This window comes from Zophobas morio, unplaced genomic scaffold, assembly GCF_036711695.1.
Source record: "Zophobas morio isolate AGI-343-1 ecotype UQ-CSIRO unplaced genomic scaffold, CSIRO_AGI_Zmor_V1 ptg000203l, whole genome shotgun sequence".
Lineage (NCBI taxonomy): Eukaryota > Metazoa > Arthropoda > Insecta > Coleoptera > Tenebrionidae > Zophobas > Zophobas morio.
In genome coordinates this window covers 164,384-181,810 of record NW_026972307.1, presented here as the reverse complement: position 1 = coordinate 181,810, position 17,427 = coordinate 164,384, and the positions used below count along the sequence as shown (strand labels likewise).

At 30.1% G+C, this 17,427-nt stretch overlaps 2 protein-coding genes across 2 annotated transcripts; one reads left to right on the top strand and one right to left on the bottom strand.

Moving 5' to 3' along the window:
* Nucleotides 1-1,085: 1,085 nt before the first annotated feature.
* On the bottom strand, nt 1,086-2,793 carry LOC135145924 (eukaryotic translation initiation factor 2 subunit 2-like). The gene is made up of 6 exons (XM_064078041.1): nt 2,635-2,793; nt 2,354-2,579; nt 2,062-2,207; nt 1,780-1,849; nt 1,352-1,498; nt 1,086-1,300 (listed from the first exon to the last, which is right to left on the bottom strand). The coding sequence occupies exons 1-6, from the start codon at nt 2,683-2,685 to the stop codon at nt 1,086-1,088; spliced, it is 855 nt and encodes a 284-aa protein (XP_063934111.1). The 5' UTR covers nt 2,686-2,793.
* A 5,971-nt stretch (nt 2,794-8,764) lies between these two features.
* LOC135145923 (AP-3 complex subunit sigma-1-like) lies at nt 8,765-9,682 on the top strand. The gene is made up of 6 exons (XM_064078040.1): nt 8,765-8,834; nt 8,888-8,979; nt 9,059-9,170; nt 9,280-9,351; nt 9,457-9,537; nt 9,593-9,682. Exons 1-6 carry the CDS (start codon nt 8,766-8,768, stop codon nt 9,680-9,682), a joined length of 516 nt encoding a protein of 171 aa, XP_063934110.1. The 5' UTR covers nt 8,765.
* The last annotated feature ends 7,745 nt before the right edge of the window (nt 9,683-17,427 follow it).

The following is a 17,427-nucleotide window of genomic DNA, read 5'->3' as shown; positions in this document are numbered from 1 at the left end:
TATGGGAATAAGCTTTATTTTATCACATTATTAACAATTTTTTTGAAAACACTGTATTGATAGCGTCCCAGTTATGAGTTTTAATCAAGAAAGTCCGAAGACTAAAGTATGTATGGTACGTCTGATTAAAAGGATAAGCTTTATAGGCTCGCTTATAATGATCGTACGGAAATACGGGGTTGTTTACTGAAAGCTGCTCTTTAGGTAATATTTATGGCCCACAGCATTTTCAGTGTTCCTCTTTAATATTTTACCAGGCTTTTAAGGTTCCGTACAACCTATTAGGTCGGAGCATTATAATTTAAAAAGGATGGTTTAGCGATTATACATCAGCTTAGTAATGAGACTCTTATCCACTTTTCAGGTTTAATAATCCTGAAGGCGCTGGAATTTCCATAGGATTTTTTTTTTTAGTAAGGCAAATTTAAGTAGAACTCAATATAAACTTCGTAGAACTATTACTTGCTACGTAAAAGTACTATGAAATGCTATAACTTTCACTGTTATCCGTGGGCTGAGTTACTATAACTTTCATTATATAAAGCTTAACTTAACGTCTCTTAAAGAGGAAAAGATTTATGATAGTTTAAAATTTAGAATGTGAATCAACTAATATATCGTAAAGGAAGGTGCTTGTTAAGAGCCACTAAAGGTAAATTTATTTTGGGTTTTTAGTTAAAATGTCGAGAAACAGTAATATATACGGTTAATAAAAAAAAACACTTTAGTTTTCTCTCAAGCAAGGAGAAATATAAAGGAATATAGTTCACAGCTTTGGTAATAAAAATTAAAAAGCACTTCTTATGAAACTTAAAGTATTTGAAACCCTGTTTAGCTTTTTTTGCCAGTATAAGATTATTAATGAAGACCCTTGTTTTCTCTACGTTTACAGTTGCAATACTCGCTTAACCTCACTATGTTTTACATAAATAATTTTAATGGGGAAGTGGTAACAATTTTATAAGTAACTCACCAATAATTTAGCTGAAAGCAGTCTAGTAACTCATAAGAGGCACCCTTCTATGGATTTTTTTTAAATAATATTTAATGAAAACCGGTAGAGATCTACACAAGCAATTTATGAACTATTTCTTAGTAACCAACGCTGTTTTGTGAATAGCAGCCACTGAGCACGTGGCCTGGCAGGTTTCGCAGGACAAGTTATATATGCGGTCCTCTTTTGTTAAGATGGTATTGGGCGACCGACAGGAGTGACACGTGACGTATTCTTTAATGTAGCGCCGCATGACATTTTCGATTTGTTTTTGGTTGAAGCGACCCTTAATGATCAATGTTTGCTCTAAAAAAAAACTATAATAATTTATACCAAACTTAATTATAAGTTTGCAACCCATAGAGGCTGGAGAGCCGAGTTCGCTAGTGAGAAACGCGTGTAGATGCTCTGGTTGCCGATGCAGCGCCTTGCACACGCGATAAAAATTGACAAAACTCGTCCGTTTAGTGGAAATGCGGGTTACTTCAGGGGCCGGGCACACCACTAATCCGTAATTATAATTATAATCATATTAAGTTGAATAAGAAAAGTACACCTCAATTTTTTTTCGATTATAAAATAGAAAATGTTTTTTCCTAAAATCTTTACAACTAACAAATTTTTAAAACATTATAATCTTCAATAAGCGCAGCAACTGATTTAGCGATTTATGCTGTCTGCTAGTAGTTAAACTTTTAATAAACAAGTTGATCAAGAGTAATACAGCAGTAAAGTAAAAATAAAGTAAACGAAATAGTAATTATACAGAAATAAAAATAATTAACCGGGTTTAGATTTTCCTGGATCCATATCAGGGTTACGTAAACGGAGCAACTCTTTTGCGCGATTCAACAACTTTATAACATTTATATATTAATATGGCACACACAAAATTTATGAAAATAATAATAAAAAAGATGGCTAAAAAATTATAAAAAAGGTATTGAATAATTGAATTAAAAAAAGTGAAATAGCTTAACATAAAAAACATACATAAAAGTTTTTAGATTTTTTTTCCCTCTATAAATTCTAAAAATATTATAAAACATCGCAAAAATGCTTAACACCTCAACGTAAGTGTAGTCCCGATCAGAATCCAGCCAGGGATCCGAGGAGTCTTCAGAAGTACGCTTGCCTTCTTTATTATCAAAAACAGCACCATATGTAGGTATGTCTTTACTTTGCTCATCATCAAAGGTTAGCTTGCTAACCGCTAAAATAGATTGAGTTAAGTTAAAACGTTCATAAACTAGTAGTTATTTTTTGAAGAAATAAGTAATAAAAAGCTTTAAAGAAATATTAAAAATATTTTTTAGTAAGGTTCCTATTAATAAACACAATAACATTAAAAAAATAAACCTTTTTTTTTTTTTTTTTTGCCTATCAGAAGTAAACTGTCAAAGTCTGTCGAGGAAATCTCCTTGTTTTTACAAGAAGCTAAGTCAGAGCCTTGTGTTTCCTTACTTTCCCCGGACTCGACGGGCAACTGGTGCTCATTTTCTAAAGATATATTTCCTTCTTCCCCAGATTCAAAAGTTCCCTTCTTCTTCTTCTTCTTCTTTTTCTTCATTGACATATCAAAAAACTGCAAAAAAAAAATTAATTTTTATTTATTTTATCTATCAATAAAGAAAGTTAACGTCTTCTGGCTGCTCCTCAGCTAAATTGCTTTGCTCAAGTTGCATTATCATATGAAAATAAAAACGTCCCGAAAGGTAATTATGATGAAAACAAAGACAGCAAATATATGAAGAGCTCTCTATTTTTTTTTATGTGTAGGAAAGCAAAGAGGGGATAACATCAGCTGCACGTATGTTGAGAACAAAAATTTTCCATTTTTGCTGGAGGATTGTTAAATTCCGCGTGGGGTCCGCATATTTGTTTTTATCTTATTCTATTGATTAAAAACAACAAAAATAGCAATGTTTTTTTTAAACATGAAGTACCAGTGGCAGCTCAATATATCTAACATACCTCCTCTCCCTTTTTGTTTACTTAAAAATAAAAATATTATTAATAATTCTGGATTAAATATGCACCGGATAGTATCGTAGTACAGAGTTTTTAAGCTACTATTATCTGTAAACAAAGTCCAGTTAAATATTATATAGTAACTGCAACATTGAGTTGGGTTGCTATGTGTTTTGTGACAATAATCATTTATCAGAGCTTTATGATAAACAGTTAAAAGGCATAATTAAGAAACAAACGTCCTTTCTTTAAAATTTTTTTTGTAATGATAGGGTCATTATTTGAAAGAAACCACCATTAAAAACTTTAAAAAATATAGGACATTATCAAGAAAAAGGTCAAAATAACTAAAATTACTTGTTATAGCCCTTTTGGCCTCAAAAATTGATCTATGTCATTGTTTATTAAAAAAAATTATGCTTAAGGGAGTCTAATTAGTTCGTCGCCTATACAAACACGACTAGCTATGCTTATTTTTAATGATCTTTTGTCCACTTAAGTCACTCAAAAATAATTTTAAACTATTAGTACTATCATGCTTCTATCAAAATAATAGTTTTTTATTATTATATCATAAATATTATTTATAAAATAACAACCTACTTTGGTTAAGAACGCTGGTATGCTGTACATACGCTTCTATAAACCAGTTATTGGGACTACCAATTTATTTTTCTGGAAAAACATTTTTCCTATACTCTTTCCAACGAAAATTTTTTGCTTTGGGGAGAGAAAAATCGGATGTTCTACTTAGCAATGAAACTTGCTGTATTAAAATTCCTGGGCTTACAAGTTGGTTATCATAGCACTTTACAGCTGTTATTAAACAAGGGTGGCGGCTAAAACAACGTTAACAGTTTGGTTTTTAAACAAAATTAACAGCCATTATTATTCTCAGTGACTGTGGGAGACCACGAAAATGTGTTTGCCTACTTTAATTACAATTATTTAGCGTTTGATAGTTTGTCTGTTTTTATGTTTTTCTTCTTAGTAAAAGAGGTAGGTGAGGCCCATTATATAAATTTTAACGAGTTACATTATTAAAAAAGCCTTTAAAGGATACATAGCTGTATATTTAATAGCACGAAAATTAATAATCTCTATATAAATACAATTAAAAGTATATAGAAAATTAACAATTTTTTCAAAAATAAAAAAAGTGTGCGGGCAAAATTTAACATCTGACAAGCCTCATGTTATGCAATCGTGGACCAAACTTTAAAATACAATAATGTTCATCAATATGAAACTTCATTACGGCAAATACTTTTTTATGTATATGCTGTATATATAGTTTATATAAAAATACTAGAAACTTCTGGGATTCGTTTAATAATAATGAATATACTATCGAACAAGTTGCTATAAATAATAAAAAATATATTAGAGTTACTTATTATTATAACTTAAATCATAAAATAAAATTAATTCTTTTTTTTTGATACTCTTAAAAAGCATCAAAAGCTCTTCTTCAGTAACAAAAACTCTTATTCAAGGGAGGATAATATAAGAACAATACTCCTAAATAGGCTCATTAGGCAACCTTACTTCAATGCTTACCAACTTCTTCTTTTTAATAAAGGTGGTTATTCCAGGAATATTAGTAGAAATAATAATTTCTGTAATTAACTCTTACTGTAAAACATCATAATTTTATACAAGAGAAGTTAGAGATCACTAAAGAGTTCGAATTAAAGGGTCTCAGTTTAAAGTAGGGAATTACGACACTAATTTGTTTTTGAGGTTTGTTCAAAAAAGTGGAGCGGATGTTTAAGCTTACCGACCCTGTATTATCTGAAGAATCCGTCAACTCACCTTCATAACATAGAATATTTATAGTTCGACTTTTAAAAAAATTAATGAGTGGCAGTCTCAAAGTTCTTAGGGCATGAAGTTTATTAGTTAATATATAATAAGAACTGGGCGTAAAAAAGTCCATTTGTTAAGTCACCTTATGAGGAAGCTACCTATGGGTTAAACTTTTAATAATAAAGCACTTAGCTATATAGTTATACGATCGCAAGTTGACAATATCTAAGAGTTACCTAAAAATATATTTTAAAAGTGAGATTTCTTTAAGAATCACTTATAAAAATAAAATTTGTAGCATTGATAACAAATATCTTTTACAAATGCCATTGACTGACAAAAAACAAATATTTATAACTATAGAAAGCTACTGTGTTAGTATTCCACGAAATTAATTTACTTTAAGTTATAATAGATATCCAGTAACCCTCTTGTATGCACATGCTCCTACATTATATTTGTTAATTTACTTTAAAAATGAAAGCTGGATACTACGCTTGCAGCAAATAAACTGACAATATTCTAGGCCTTTAACGTGCTTAACTAATTTAAAATAAAGTTGGGCAACTGTGGAAGAACTCAGAAGCTTTATAAGGAAAAGAACGAGGAGCCCAAATAAGTATATGATGGAAAGAATTTGCAATGACTTCATATTAAAAAGTAATAAGAACATCATTACTTTAACATCCGAAGGGAGGTATATTACGTCCTAATAACATCTTGATTAAAAGCAACTAAATTGACTTCAGAACTTTTAGAACAAAGTCAAATAATTAAAATTTTATCATTTTAGCCTTGGTAAACTTTCTGATAGTTTATTAAACATAATTTTGGTATCACTTTGCTATAGATATTTTTAAAACTGGTTATCTTACTTTATAATTATCCTGAAAAAAAACTTGCAAATATTTTCTTTAAAAATTTTTTGAGTGCAAATCAATATGAACCCTATTCGTTTAATTGTAAGTAGCTTGTCTTTTTTCCCTAGTTAGCCAGCCAAGTAAGACACGAAAGGTTAACGTATATTTATTATTACTAATAATAAAGTTTCACTACTTTATAGTCTAACTTTCCTTTACACAAGATGCTTTATTTTCATCATCACCTAAGTTATTAAAAATTTATTTACTTTTTAATAGTTTCAATATCCATGTAAAGTTCACAATGTGAATTTTGAAATATTCTTAAAACCCTTTTTCATTACCATAATAGTTTAATGTTAAGCTTATAGAAACACTAAAAAACAGATAATAAAAAGTTGTTCTCACTTCAAAATTAAAACAATACCTCTCTATGAGACGCAACGTAGTCGATTTATAAAAATACATCCTCTTTCTCCGCATCTTGTTAGGGCTTGATACCTTAGATGTATATGATTCTTCCCCTTCAAGATGGGCTCCCTCTTTTTAGTTTTGTGGGGGTCTGTTTCACTGTGATAGGCTAAAAGCTACCCAAAAAAAATAAAAAAAGAAGAGTACAAATTTTTTTTAATAAAATACCAAAGTTTCATGTATCTAAGCGATACAAACCCAAAATTAGGACCACCACTTTGGTTTCTTTGTTGTTCTGTAGCATTGCACTTCACCTCTAGTATCAAGAAAAATAAACAATTTACTAAATTTGGAGTATGTGAAAATTACTGTATGAACCCAATTAAATGAACGGTTAATATAATTAGATATCATTTACAAGATAAGGGGGTGCCTTAAACTTGACACCTTAAAAAATCCTTAAAAAATTTCCCACCCTCCCTAAGGGTGAACGTCCAGTTTGCGGTATGTTAAAAAATCTAACAGATAAAGAATAATGCTTCAGTTCGAGTCTGGTACCCCCAAGAAAAGTTTATCATTACTAAATTAACTAAATGTAGGAATAATGAAATTTTATTTAAATATAAGGAGATATGCTGTTTAAAACAAAATCATTTCAATAAGGTAATGCCTTATTAAGTAATATTATACCCCCCCAACCCTAAAGGTGGGCGTTCCTCTCTGACTTAACAAATGGTAACCCAAGCCTTTTAGGCTAAAAATATATAAATGAAAACTCATTCTTTAAAACGCTTTAACTACAGAGCCCCAAATAATAGACGAAGAAGATATATAGGCTATTTTATATTGAAACTAAAACCGAGTTATGCGGAAAACCGAACTTTCCAAACTTACTGGCATTGTGAAAAATTTAATCTCTCAAGAACACTATTTAGAAAGAAATCAAACGATTCACTAAAGTATGACTAAATTGTAAGAAATGTTGTTGCTGTGATAAGAAACGTCAAAAGTCTTGAGTTATTTAGTTTTTACCTCTATAAACCTAGAGCTTAAACTTACTATAACAGGTTAAAATATATACTTGTAAAGCATTGAAATACTAATAATTATAAGGTTTAGAAAAGATATATGTATAAAGATCAAAAAAAGAAAATAGTTCACAACCAATCGACTAGCTGACAGACGCAAACACACTTATGGGAACTCCAAGTATATCAAAAACTAGTTATGGTTCTAAAATTTAAACTGGCCTTCTATATTCAACTTTGAATTGGTCATATCAAAAAATAATTTATCTTTAATTAGCATTCGATCCATATGACAGTATACATTCAGTTCCACATAGGGTACCATTTTGCGAGGTTATGTAAATTAGCTATAATAGGATGTTGCTTTCACATAACACACCTAAACGCGCTTTAAAAGCTAGGTGTGAAGTGACCCTGGCCATCACAAGAAAACAAGAATAAAACGATAACTGCTATGTTGTTTATTAAATAGGTATATAGATATATATACATAGATATCAAGCTTTTGCCTTTTATGTCTGCTTATGGATCGCGACATCTCCGAAAAATCATTCAAAAATAAAATTCAATAAAGATTACACTTCTAAAATAATTTTAAGTTAGTACAAAATAAGAATAATTGATCTATATTTGCACACTGCGAGCTAACAGTGGTATAAAAAAGCACAGCAAACATATCATAGTATTAAAATTTGAAGCAGAAAAGTTAATCCACGATGGAGTAAAAAGGACTGGTAACTATGGAATGGTATTTTTAGCCAAATTTATAATTTATTTAATAAAAAATTGTTACTGCACGATTTTAATGGTTTAGAATTAAATTAAAATTGGTTTACATATGTTTTTTATCTATGTGTATCTTGTTTGTTAATATTGGATTTTAAACAATAGAGCTAGGACAGTTTAATAATCAATTTCGAACCTACTAGTTTGCACTTCGAAACTCTCATTCTGCTTAACCATTTGGAAGGAACACTAGTTTTTCAAAAAAATAATATTTTAATTAACTAAATTAATAAAATATGATATACCTACAAATCAATAAATATTGGTAGTACAATACGGTCATTTATTATAAGAGACTCTGAACTGATAGCTCGTCAGTTAAAAAAAGCAAAGTAATATACAAAATTTTAACAAGAAATGAAATTGGAAAAATAGATATCGGTATGTTTATGATAAAATAAAGTAAAGTAGAAAATTAATAAAAAGAAGACCTGAAAATGCTTTGTTATGGTTAGTGGCATTTATTGGATCCTCTAAAAAAATTCAAAATAATATACATTTCAATTGTAAATAAATATCATGTAGCTGTTTTAATCAAGTTTAAAAAAGTACATAATTAAAGGAGGGTAGAGAAGAGATTTCGATCAAAAGACGCCAAGATACATTATAATTTGTAGCTAATTATATGTTTTTTTAAATATGATAAAATAATGCTCACTTCAATTATTTATAAAAAGTGTGTAACTTTTTTTTATACCAAGTTCAATAAAAGGAAATTTTTAAGTTGGTTAATGGAATGCAACAAATTTATTTTTTCTATCAATAACCATGGCTTACGATATTAGTCGCGTCCTCCTATTATTACTGATCATAAACTGGCCTAGTGTTTTAAAGTTATATATGAATAACATCAAGGGTCACCCCTTACTAACCTTTAGTTTAAGATTCATTTTTATGTAGGTTAAAATGATTTTTTGCTTTATAATACTTAATAAACATGGAAAACCCAGATTTTCGAAGTTTTATGAGAGAATGGTTAATATTGTATATTATTATATTAATTTAAAAATCCTTATGGTTATTCTGAGAACGTGGAAGAGCAACAAAAGTTCGTAAAACAAACTTTTTGTGTCATATCTAAGAAAACCTTACAAGATTGCAACTTTTTTTTTTACAAAACGTAATATTTCGCGCTATATACTTGCACTTCCTCTTAATATAAATCTTGCAGAGGCATATATATTTATTTCATATTATAGGCTTATAAACGGTCAAGAAGCAAAAATTATTTTTAGAAGATACGCAACTTTGTACATCATTGTGTGTGTTAACTGCTGTGAAAGCGAACTGGGGATACTCGATCTAATTCAGGTTTGCAGAGATGTTTTAAGTATTATTAGCCAAATAATACTTAAGTTTTTGAAATTTATATAAATTTTACGGTATAAGTTCTTTAACACAAACTATTTTGGTTTTTTAGGTCTTTGTTGAGATTTTAGATGTTTATTTTCCTAATGTTTGTGAACTTCATCTAATTTATCATACAGAGAAGGTTCTTGTTATGATAAAATTTTATATCTAAGTATAATTAAAATAATTAGCCTACTTGAGCCGAATATTTTGTTTGAAGTACTATATCTTCCTCGTAACTTATCAGGTTCATCAAATACTCGATGAAATAATTGTAGGAGGAATCGTTGCTGAAACGAATTCTTCTCTTGTGTTCGAAGCTTTGAATGTATTTTAAGTCCAGTATACTTTATTTTTTTTTTACGCCTACATACATCCTGAAGGCCCAAGCAACTGTAGCAAAAAAAGAATTGGAAAACTTGAACAAAGTTTTATTGGAATATGATGGTCTTACCACGATTATTAAAAAATAATAAGGAGTTTTTATCATTTAACCAGTATAAGCTTATAAGGTAGAAGTTGGAAGCAAGCCTTTACTTGTTTATAATTTTGGTTAACGTGCTAGTTTTACAGAGTTTAGTTATTAGACGGTTGCCACCCTTTATGGTTGAAGTTTTCTTTGTAGCCTAATTAAAAAATAGGATCAGTTATAAAACCAGTCTTAATACAAAAAAGGTGAAGGTTGGTTGAATTTAAGTAAAAAAAATGAGGTAGGTAAAGGATGGAGATGCCTGCTAATTTTTCTTCGTAAATTTTAAAAAAATTAACCAAAAAATTATGAAAAAATTTCTTTTACATTGAAACAAGTTGCTCAGCATATTTCTTTTGAGGACAATCTTTAAACTGACTGAACGAATAGTTCAGAATAACACCACGAATAACATTATGGAGCTTAAAAGTTTTAATTATCATTCCGACTATATTTCAATACTTACTTGCTCTATAATTATTGAAAAAATAAGTTCGTTATTTTTGACCTAGAAGACAAGTAACAGTTAATCTTTAAATGATATCCTTAATCTTGTACACTATCGTTCAAAATTGTTTCTGTTTTAAATTTTTTCGTAAAAATTCTATAACGCTTTAATTAATATTTGGTTATGTTAATCCCTTATATATATATAAGTTTAGGTTGATATTTATCCAACGTAGCTTGTATTAGAGGAATTGCTTTCTTACTTAAGTCTATTGCTCTTTACAGTTTAAGTATCGATTGAAACGATTTTGCAGGTGACCATTTTATGCAAAATTGTTTCAACCTTTATACGAAATTTTCACGATCGCTCCGTCATACGGAGTTTATTTTAAAGCATTTGAGTGGACTGTAAAGGATAGCTTATTTAGAGACCTTAATTTAATGCGTAAACTTTCAATCGATAAAGAAAATGATGTAAAAATGTCTTTTAGATCAAGAAAAGCCTTATACTTACATCGCACATGAATCTGGTGTTAGTAAGGTCACATTGCTTGGATCAAAGATCAGTATGATCCAAATCATCCTTGCAATGAACCTGGGCGCCCGAAGATCTTGAAAAACCTGGATGTAGCTCGACTTGTACGACAAGTGACATTGGGTTAAATTGAATCCGCACAGAAAGCTTTCAAACAGAAACAACGTTAAATAATCCAGTGTGTAGGTCGGTCGTCTCGGGAGCATTGCATTCTCCTGGTCTCCATGAGAAAAAAAAGGTTAATTAAAAAACCTCACTTTGACAGACCGTCACAAGCGACTAAGATTTGAGTTTGCGAAGAAGTGAAAACTGGTCAATTTCTAACTGGAAAAAGTAATTTTTTCGAATAATACCAAGATCAATCGATATGGTTCAAATGGTATTAGGTGGTGTTGGAAGCGATCCAGCGACAGTCAAGTACTTGATCACCAGGTAGTACAAAAGTAATAAACATGGGGGAGGATCAATTATGATTTGGTCCTGTATAACACATCTAAGGGAGTCGAATACTTGGAAAAAGTGACAGATAGCGCCAGTGCAAGCGTGTATTTAAACATAATGATTTACCCAGAACATTGGTATGGCCTTGCTCTTGGTGAAATGGTTCTTCCGCAGGAGAATGACCCCTGTCAAATTGCACTATCGGTATGATCATGGCTCCAATTACAGTCTTTCCAAGTGCTAGACTGACTTCCGCAATCTCTTGATCATAACCCCATTGGGTATGCATGGGAGATCTTGAGAAAATTGGGATCATACGAATCAGCTCCTGCTAACTTGGACGAGCTTTGGACATGTGTGCAACCAGAATGGAAAATATAACACCCGGTCAATGCTACAATTTGATCGCCAGCATGCCAAAGAGGATACAGGCAGTGATTCTGGCAAAAAGGAGCTATACTAGTTACTAAAACCTTGTTTATTAAACTAAATTTTTTCTATGTGCAGAATTGTTTCTACAATCTTTCAACTTTACAAGCTCATAACCTTTCGAATCATTTTAAGATCAAGTATTAGCATATTGTAGCTAGAACATAGGTGTTTACTGTGTATAATTTTAAGTATTCATTACGTTATTTAAAAGTTATTCTATACTAAATAAAAAAAGCAAAAACATTGAAACAATTTTCTACGGTAGTGTACTTTACGAAAACGAGTACGAAAAAAAGAAGCACAAGGGAAAGGAAAATGACACGCAGTGCCAGCAAGTTCAAATATAATCAAAAATATTAGAATAAAGTTTTTTTTTAAATAATTTGTATAAGTTTATGTTTATCTCAACATTGTTGTTTGTTGGCAGGGTTATTTAAGTTAATGACTTTCATTTATTAAGGTGGCAGTTTAGTAATTTATATAGTTAAGGGAGAGTTTAATTGCTTAAATAAAAAATTCTGCTGAAAATAGTTGCTTAGTCCGTTTGCTGATCTGTTAAATAGTTAATGGATTTTAGTATTGTCATTTTTTTAACGGCAAAGAAGTATGGCTTGGGCTCTCCCCATTTCGCTAGTGTCGTAAAGAAAGTTCTCTGACTTTCAGCTAAAAAACTCCACATTTAAAGGGTGGCTTTCTATGTTCCAATTTTATAAATTATAATTTATATTATAGGCAGCAGCTCCTCTTGTCGTGGGCCCTGTGACTAATTTAAATAATGAAGTGGCCAAAAGAATGCTTATACTGTTTTCTAAGAGTCGCCCCATTCTTGCAGAAGGTTATTAGTTTTTGTCGGCTAGGCAATTTTCCGTTGCGCATATTGGTTATTTCATGCCGAGTGTATACTGTTATCCTAACATTTAATGATTTAATAATTATTTACAATAGAGCGTAAAGTTGAAATTTAAAAGCGGTTTTCTCTATGCTTGAAATATCCTTCAGCATTGACAACTTTGTTACTTTCGTGTGGCTCCCAGGCACTGACTTGAAGGCGTAAGACTGTCTTTTCTTGCGTGCCCGTTCAATAGGCGAAGCCCTCATATGTCTTCGTAACGAACGGAGAGAAGGTGCATAGTGCCAAGAGCTCTTAATTAGATTACAAATATGAACGAAACGAGCTACTTGAATCTATTAACATTATTAAAAGCTGCTCTTGGTGTAAGCTTTACAATGACGTCCTGAATATTTTTAAAGGCCTGGTAAGTTGGTGTTCAATAGAAGGCATCTCAACGATAATTTCATGTTACGAACACGCTCTGATTACCTATAAAAGGACTAAAATGCACAAATAGCCATTTATTATTTTTGCTCTGCTCTAATTGATTTGAATTATGTAGATCAATATTTGGTCATTTAGTGCTTAAGTTCTGTGGTTTCTTATCCACTGGTCAATTCGAAATATAAGGCCTTTATGGTGGATTGAGGAACCCCATCTTTTCTAGTATATGTAACAACTCTATTATCTTTTAACGTAATAATAAATCACAATTAAGAACCGGTTTGAATATTTTTATACTTGAAGAGAAGGGAAAGTATATATGCCCTATTTTTAGCATTTTTAAAAACAAACCACCTTACCACAGTAGGGTAGCAATTCCGTTTTAATGAGATGAAACCCTCTCTACTAGGATATCTTATAAAAATAAGTAACTCATAAACAATATATAATTGGTTTCTAATTTTATATATACACGGACATAAGGGTTGATAATCTATTTGACCAAAAAAATTAATTTATTTGGGGCTAGGGGTTGGTCAGCAAGGCTACCTTTATAAGTACATACGGAGAAAATTTGTTGAATGATAAAGGACTAGTATTCTAAGTGCTTAAGAAACCGAATTTCCTATAAAAATAATTAATTTAGTGTCACTATTCGATAAATCGTGTCAAATCATGTTTCTTCTTACATTAGCCACTTATATAAATTTGCAAAAACTTATAAGCCCCCTTCTATTTTCTAGTAAACTTAAGTAAGTTGCTTTCAAAGTTGTGCGCAATAGTTTTGATTAGGAATTTACATTCCAAATAAAATTTATGGTACTCTTTGTTAATTTAGACGGTATTCATCAAATTATTCAGTAGCACACACCAAAATCTACGAGTTAATTGAAGAAAAAATTGGTTCTAGGGAGTATTATTAGAGTCAATAAGCTGTTAGATAAAATGCATATATAAGCTGAATATAGAAGGAATACATCAAGCTATTTATAGTATACACACTTAACTTGATGTTATTGACTGAATTCTAGTATGACTAAACTTTAACATACTGACGCGTGGAACTTAATCGAGAAAACTTTATTAAAAAGACGATTATAATAAGTATTTAAAAACTCTTAATTTTTCAACTCGAGGAGGAAATGCGACTAGTAGCGTTACAAAGATGCCCCACAGGTAATAGCTCTTGCCTTTTACTTTGTCAAAAATTACCAGTACAAACGCTTTTTGGAGAGATGGGTCGATTCTTAGAAGACCTCGTTATACGAAGAACTCGCCACCTGCTAAACTGTAGCGGAGCGTAGTTATTAAGTCATATTTTTCATAGCCTCTTGCACTTATAAAGGAATCCGATAACACAAAAATCCTCAAAGATATGGTAGATTACATTTTTAAATATTTACATAACAACTTATTTTTTTACTCCTTTTTATTTGGTTTTTTTATAAGACAGTCGGCAATATTTAACTTTCAAAGTTTGCTGATTGTTATTGTTCTCGCTATTTGTACCTGCACTTACTTAAAAGCAATATTTCCTTCCCTGATCAAGCAACAAACTGGAATGCGTGGAACTTTCTGGAAGTTAGCCAGGATCGGTACTAAAAATTTTTACAAATTTAAAGTTTTTGAGTCCAAAAACTAAATTTAATTTGAAAGCTTTAATTAGTTTAGTCCTTTATTATACCATATTTATTTTATATACAAGTACTTTTAGAATAATACTATTTTGGTATTGTTAATGTATAATATAAAAGTTATTAGTCTACTTTATATCTAAAGGGAGATTAAATTTTGTTTTTTACTGGACTTTATATTTTACCTTTAATTTGTAAAACTTTTTAAAATTTATGTATTTTTTCTAGAGAAATTTTATTTTTTTCAAAATTTTTAATTAACTTAGGCTTTTTGTCTTCCGACTCGTTAAGCATTTCCTTATTTTTCCTCGAAGATTATAAAAATTAAAATAGCAGTTATCCCTCTTAAACAACTTTTTATTATAATTGTGCCTTAACTTTTTACTCTGAAATGTTTTTTTTTAAAAAAAAAATAAGTTAACGTATTTTTAATTTTTTTAGGAGAACGACTGAGTCTCTTTGTTTCCTTTTCATGTGTTGCTTTGGGGTTCTGGTGCCTTATTAGTTGAAAGTTAATAATAAAAAAAAGTAATCTCGGTATTAAAACTTATTTCGATCTCCTTGAAACATGAAATTTGTTTGTATAATTTCTTATTTTACACTCGAATCATCTAAAATTAATTGAATTCATTATTACAATAAAAAAATCTTACAATTGCTTAACCAACCAGTGAGAAGGTAGGAAATGCATTATTTAAGTTAGTTAAATTTAGTTTAACTGCTCAAATCAAAACTAATTTTAAGCATTCTATTTTGAATAAATATAAAGAGAAAGGTAGCATCCAATATAAATTCTATAGCATCTTGCGCTACGCTGAGAGGCCCCTTGCCCTGCGAGTGTGTTGTTGTAGGCTCATACAGAATATGCTTTTCACACTTTGATCTTTATTTTAATAAAGCATTCTTTTATCTTGCAAGTAAAATAACTTGTTCACTTAAGTAAATTGTAATTAGGTATAAACCTGCGAAAGATAGATATACACCTGTTTAATAAGTTTCGTATGTAAAAAGGCAGTGGTAATGCCAGTTGTTCAGGTAGGCACTTGTTTAAGGTTTGCAAATTTTAACATTGGTCTAAACCTTTTTTTAGATAATACCGGTAAATAAGTTTTCTTGTAGTCTTCTACGTCTTTGGTTTGATGGAAATCTCTCGCAGTGAGTCCACATTTGTATAAATTGTCTTTTTAGATATATTAAACCTCTAAGTGGTAATAACAATATTTCATGTCGGGAGGGGGCTCCCGTAAACTTTCGGATAATACAACAAAATAAGAAAAACGCAAAACATAGAGCATATAATGCTTAATTTCCAATTTATTATATGTAGTTGAGGTCAACCTTCCGAGAGACAAGCATAATTAAATATTTACTGAAGGTATGTCGTGAGCGTCGCGCGCTTTCTTTTTCTTTGTTGTTTTACTGTTATCAGTATTTATCAGGTGGTGAGCCTTGTGCTACTCAGGCGGCTCAAGAGCAATTTGATAATTATTACAATTTTTGATTAACTCTACATTATATTTCTTTGGTATAAACATAATATAACTCTTTCATATGTATATAAATTATTGGTCCTTGAATTTATCGAGCTTGAAAGGTTAACAAATTAAAAAAAGATGACCAAAATGTGTTTAATAAACCGTAAAAAAAAATTTAACCAATAAAAAAACGGCGATTACGGTTAACTAAAAAAATTAAAAAAACCAAATAAGGAAAACAAATTTCATTAACCAAATAAATAAACAATTTTTTTAAATTGATAGGAATAAGCTACTTACATATATATGGAAATAAATTTATTTTTGTAAAAGTATAAATACAGATCAAACTGCTCAGTGGGCTTCTCCTCTTAACTTGAAACGCACTCCTTCTACTTATTGTGCATTTTTTTATATCTTGCATAACCCAGCATGTGGTATTTATTCATATTTTAATACATTCATTTTAGTTTTATTTATCTTTCTTACTATAAATTATGATAGAGTACGCCCACAGGTTCCGAAAGTAACTAGACTCAGCTGCCGCAGGCCTTGTAGTACTTAAACCTAAGACAATTAGTGTCATACAATACCATCCACCTCTTTTCAAGTTTCCGACGATTAACAAAAGAGAAGCTCATCAATAAAGGATACCTAAAACCTTTAATATTTGTGACTTTCTAATAAAATACTGTATCATTTTCTTCTATTCTAAGGTTAAGTTTATCTAAAACACTATATCTACCTACTATATTTATATCATTAAAGTTATCTTCAAAGTTGTTAAACAAGTAATGTCCTCAAAAATATTTAAAACTTTGCAAAGTTTACTTTTTTTTATATACTTAACCTTAAACCAAAATTAATCCTCTCAGAAGAAGTTTAATTGGAAATGAGTCTTGTAAATCGCCTGCTGAAATAAAACAAATCCTATCGTGTATACTCAAGTTACTATCCCATAATTCTTGTAGGTCGAAGGAGCATTGTTAGTTCAGCTTAACCTGCTTAAAAAGGTGTTTTTAAGAATTTTTTATTATCTCCTCTAATTTTTAAATTCTAATGACCACAAGCTTATTTTTTTCTCATACTTTTAACCAATTCATTGATAATATGAGGATTTTGGTGACCTAGCGTTCAAAGAATAGGGCAATTAGGTTATTTGCCTCAACAAAAGTAACAACTAAATATCATGATTGGCTATAGCTTTAACACTAAATAAAAGTAACTAAATTTATTCGACATTTTTTATTTTTACATTAAAGTTGTACCTCAAAATTAGTATATTACAGTAATCAAACTTATATAGCTTAATTCCTATTGTTACTTGCTAAACCTTTAAAAATCTTTTAGTGGACAATTTACTTTATTTTGCAAATACATTGCGAAATTAAGGTTTTTTATTATTATTAATGAAATAAAAAAATTTTAAAGCACTCTACTTAAGCAGTCAGCATTAAGGTATTATAGTCGGCCACCAGAAGCAACAAAAGTTATTTTAATACTTTAAAA

Bases quoted from the DNA above. Each gene is read 5' to 3' on its own strand.
- LOC135145924 (XM_064078041.1), bottom strand. From the start codon at position 2,685: ATGATAATGCAACTTGAGCAAAGCAATTTAGCTGAGGAGCAGCCAGAA. The intron at 2,580-2,634 runs GTTAACTTTCTT...TTTTTTTTGCAG, and splicing joins CTGAGGAGCAGCCAGAAGAC to TTTTTTGATATGTCAATGAA. The intron at 1,301-1,351 runs GTTGCAAACTTA...GTTTTTTTTTAG, and splicing joins CGGCTCTCCAGCCTCTATGG to AGCAAACATTGATCATTAAG.
- LOC135145923 (XM_064078040.1), top strand. From the start codon at position 8,766: ATGATTTTTTGCTTTATAATACTTAATAAACATGGAAAACCCAGATTT. The intron at 9,352-9,456 runs GTTCTTGTTATG...GTAACTTATCAG, and splicing joins TAATTTATCATACAGAGAAG to GTTCATCAAATACTCGATGA. The intron at 9,538-9,592 runs GTATTTTAAGTC...TACATCCTGAAG, and splicing joins TTGTGTTCGAAGCTTTGAAT to GCCCAAGCAACTGTAGCAAA.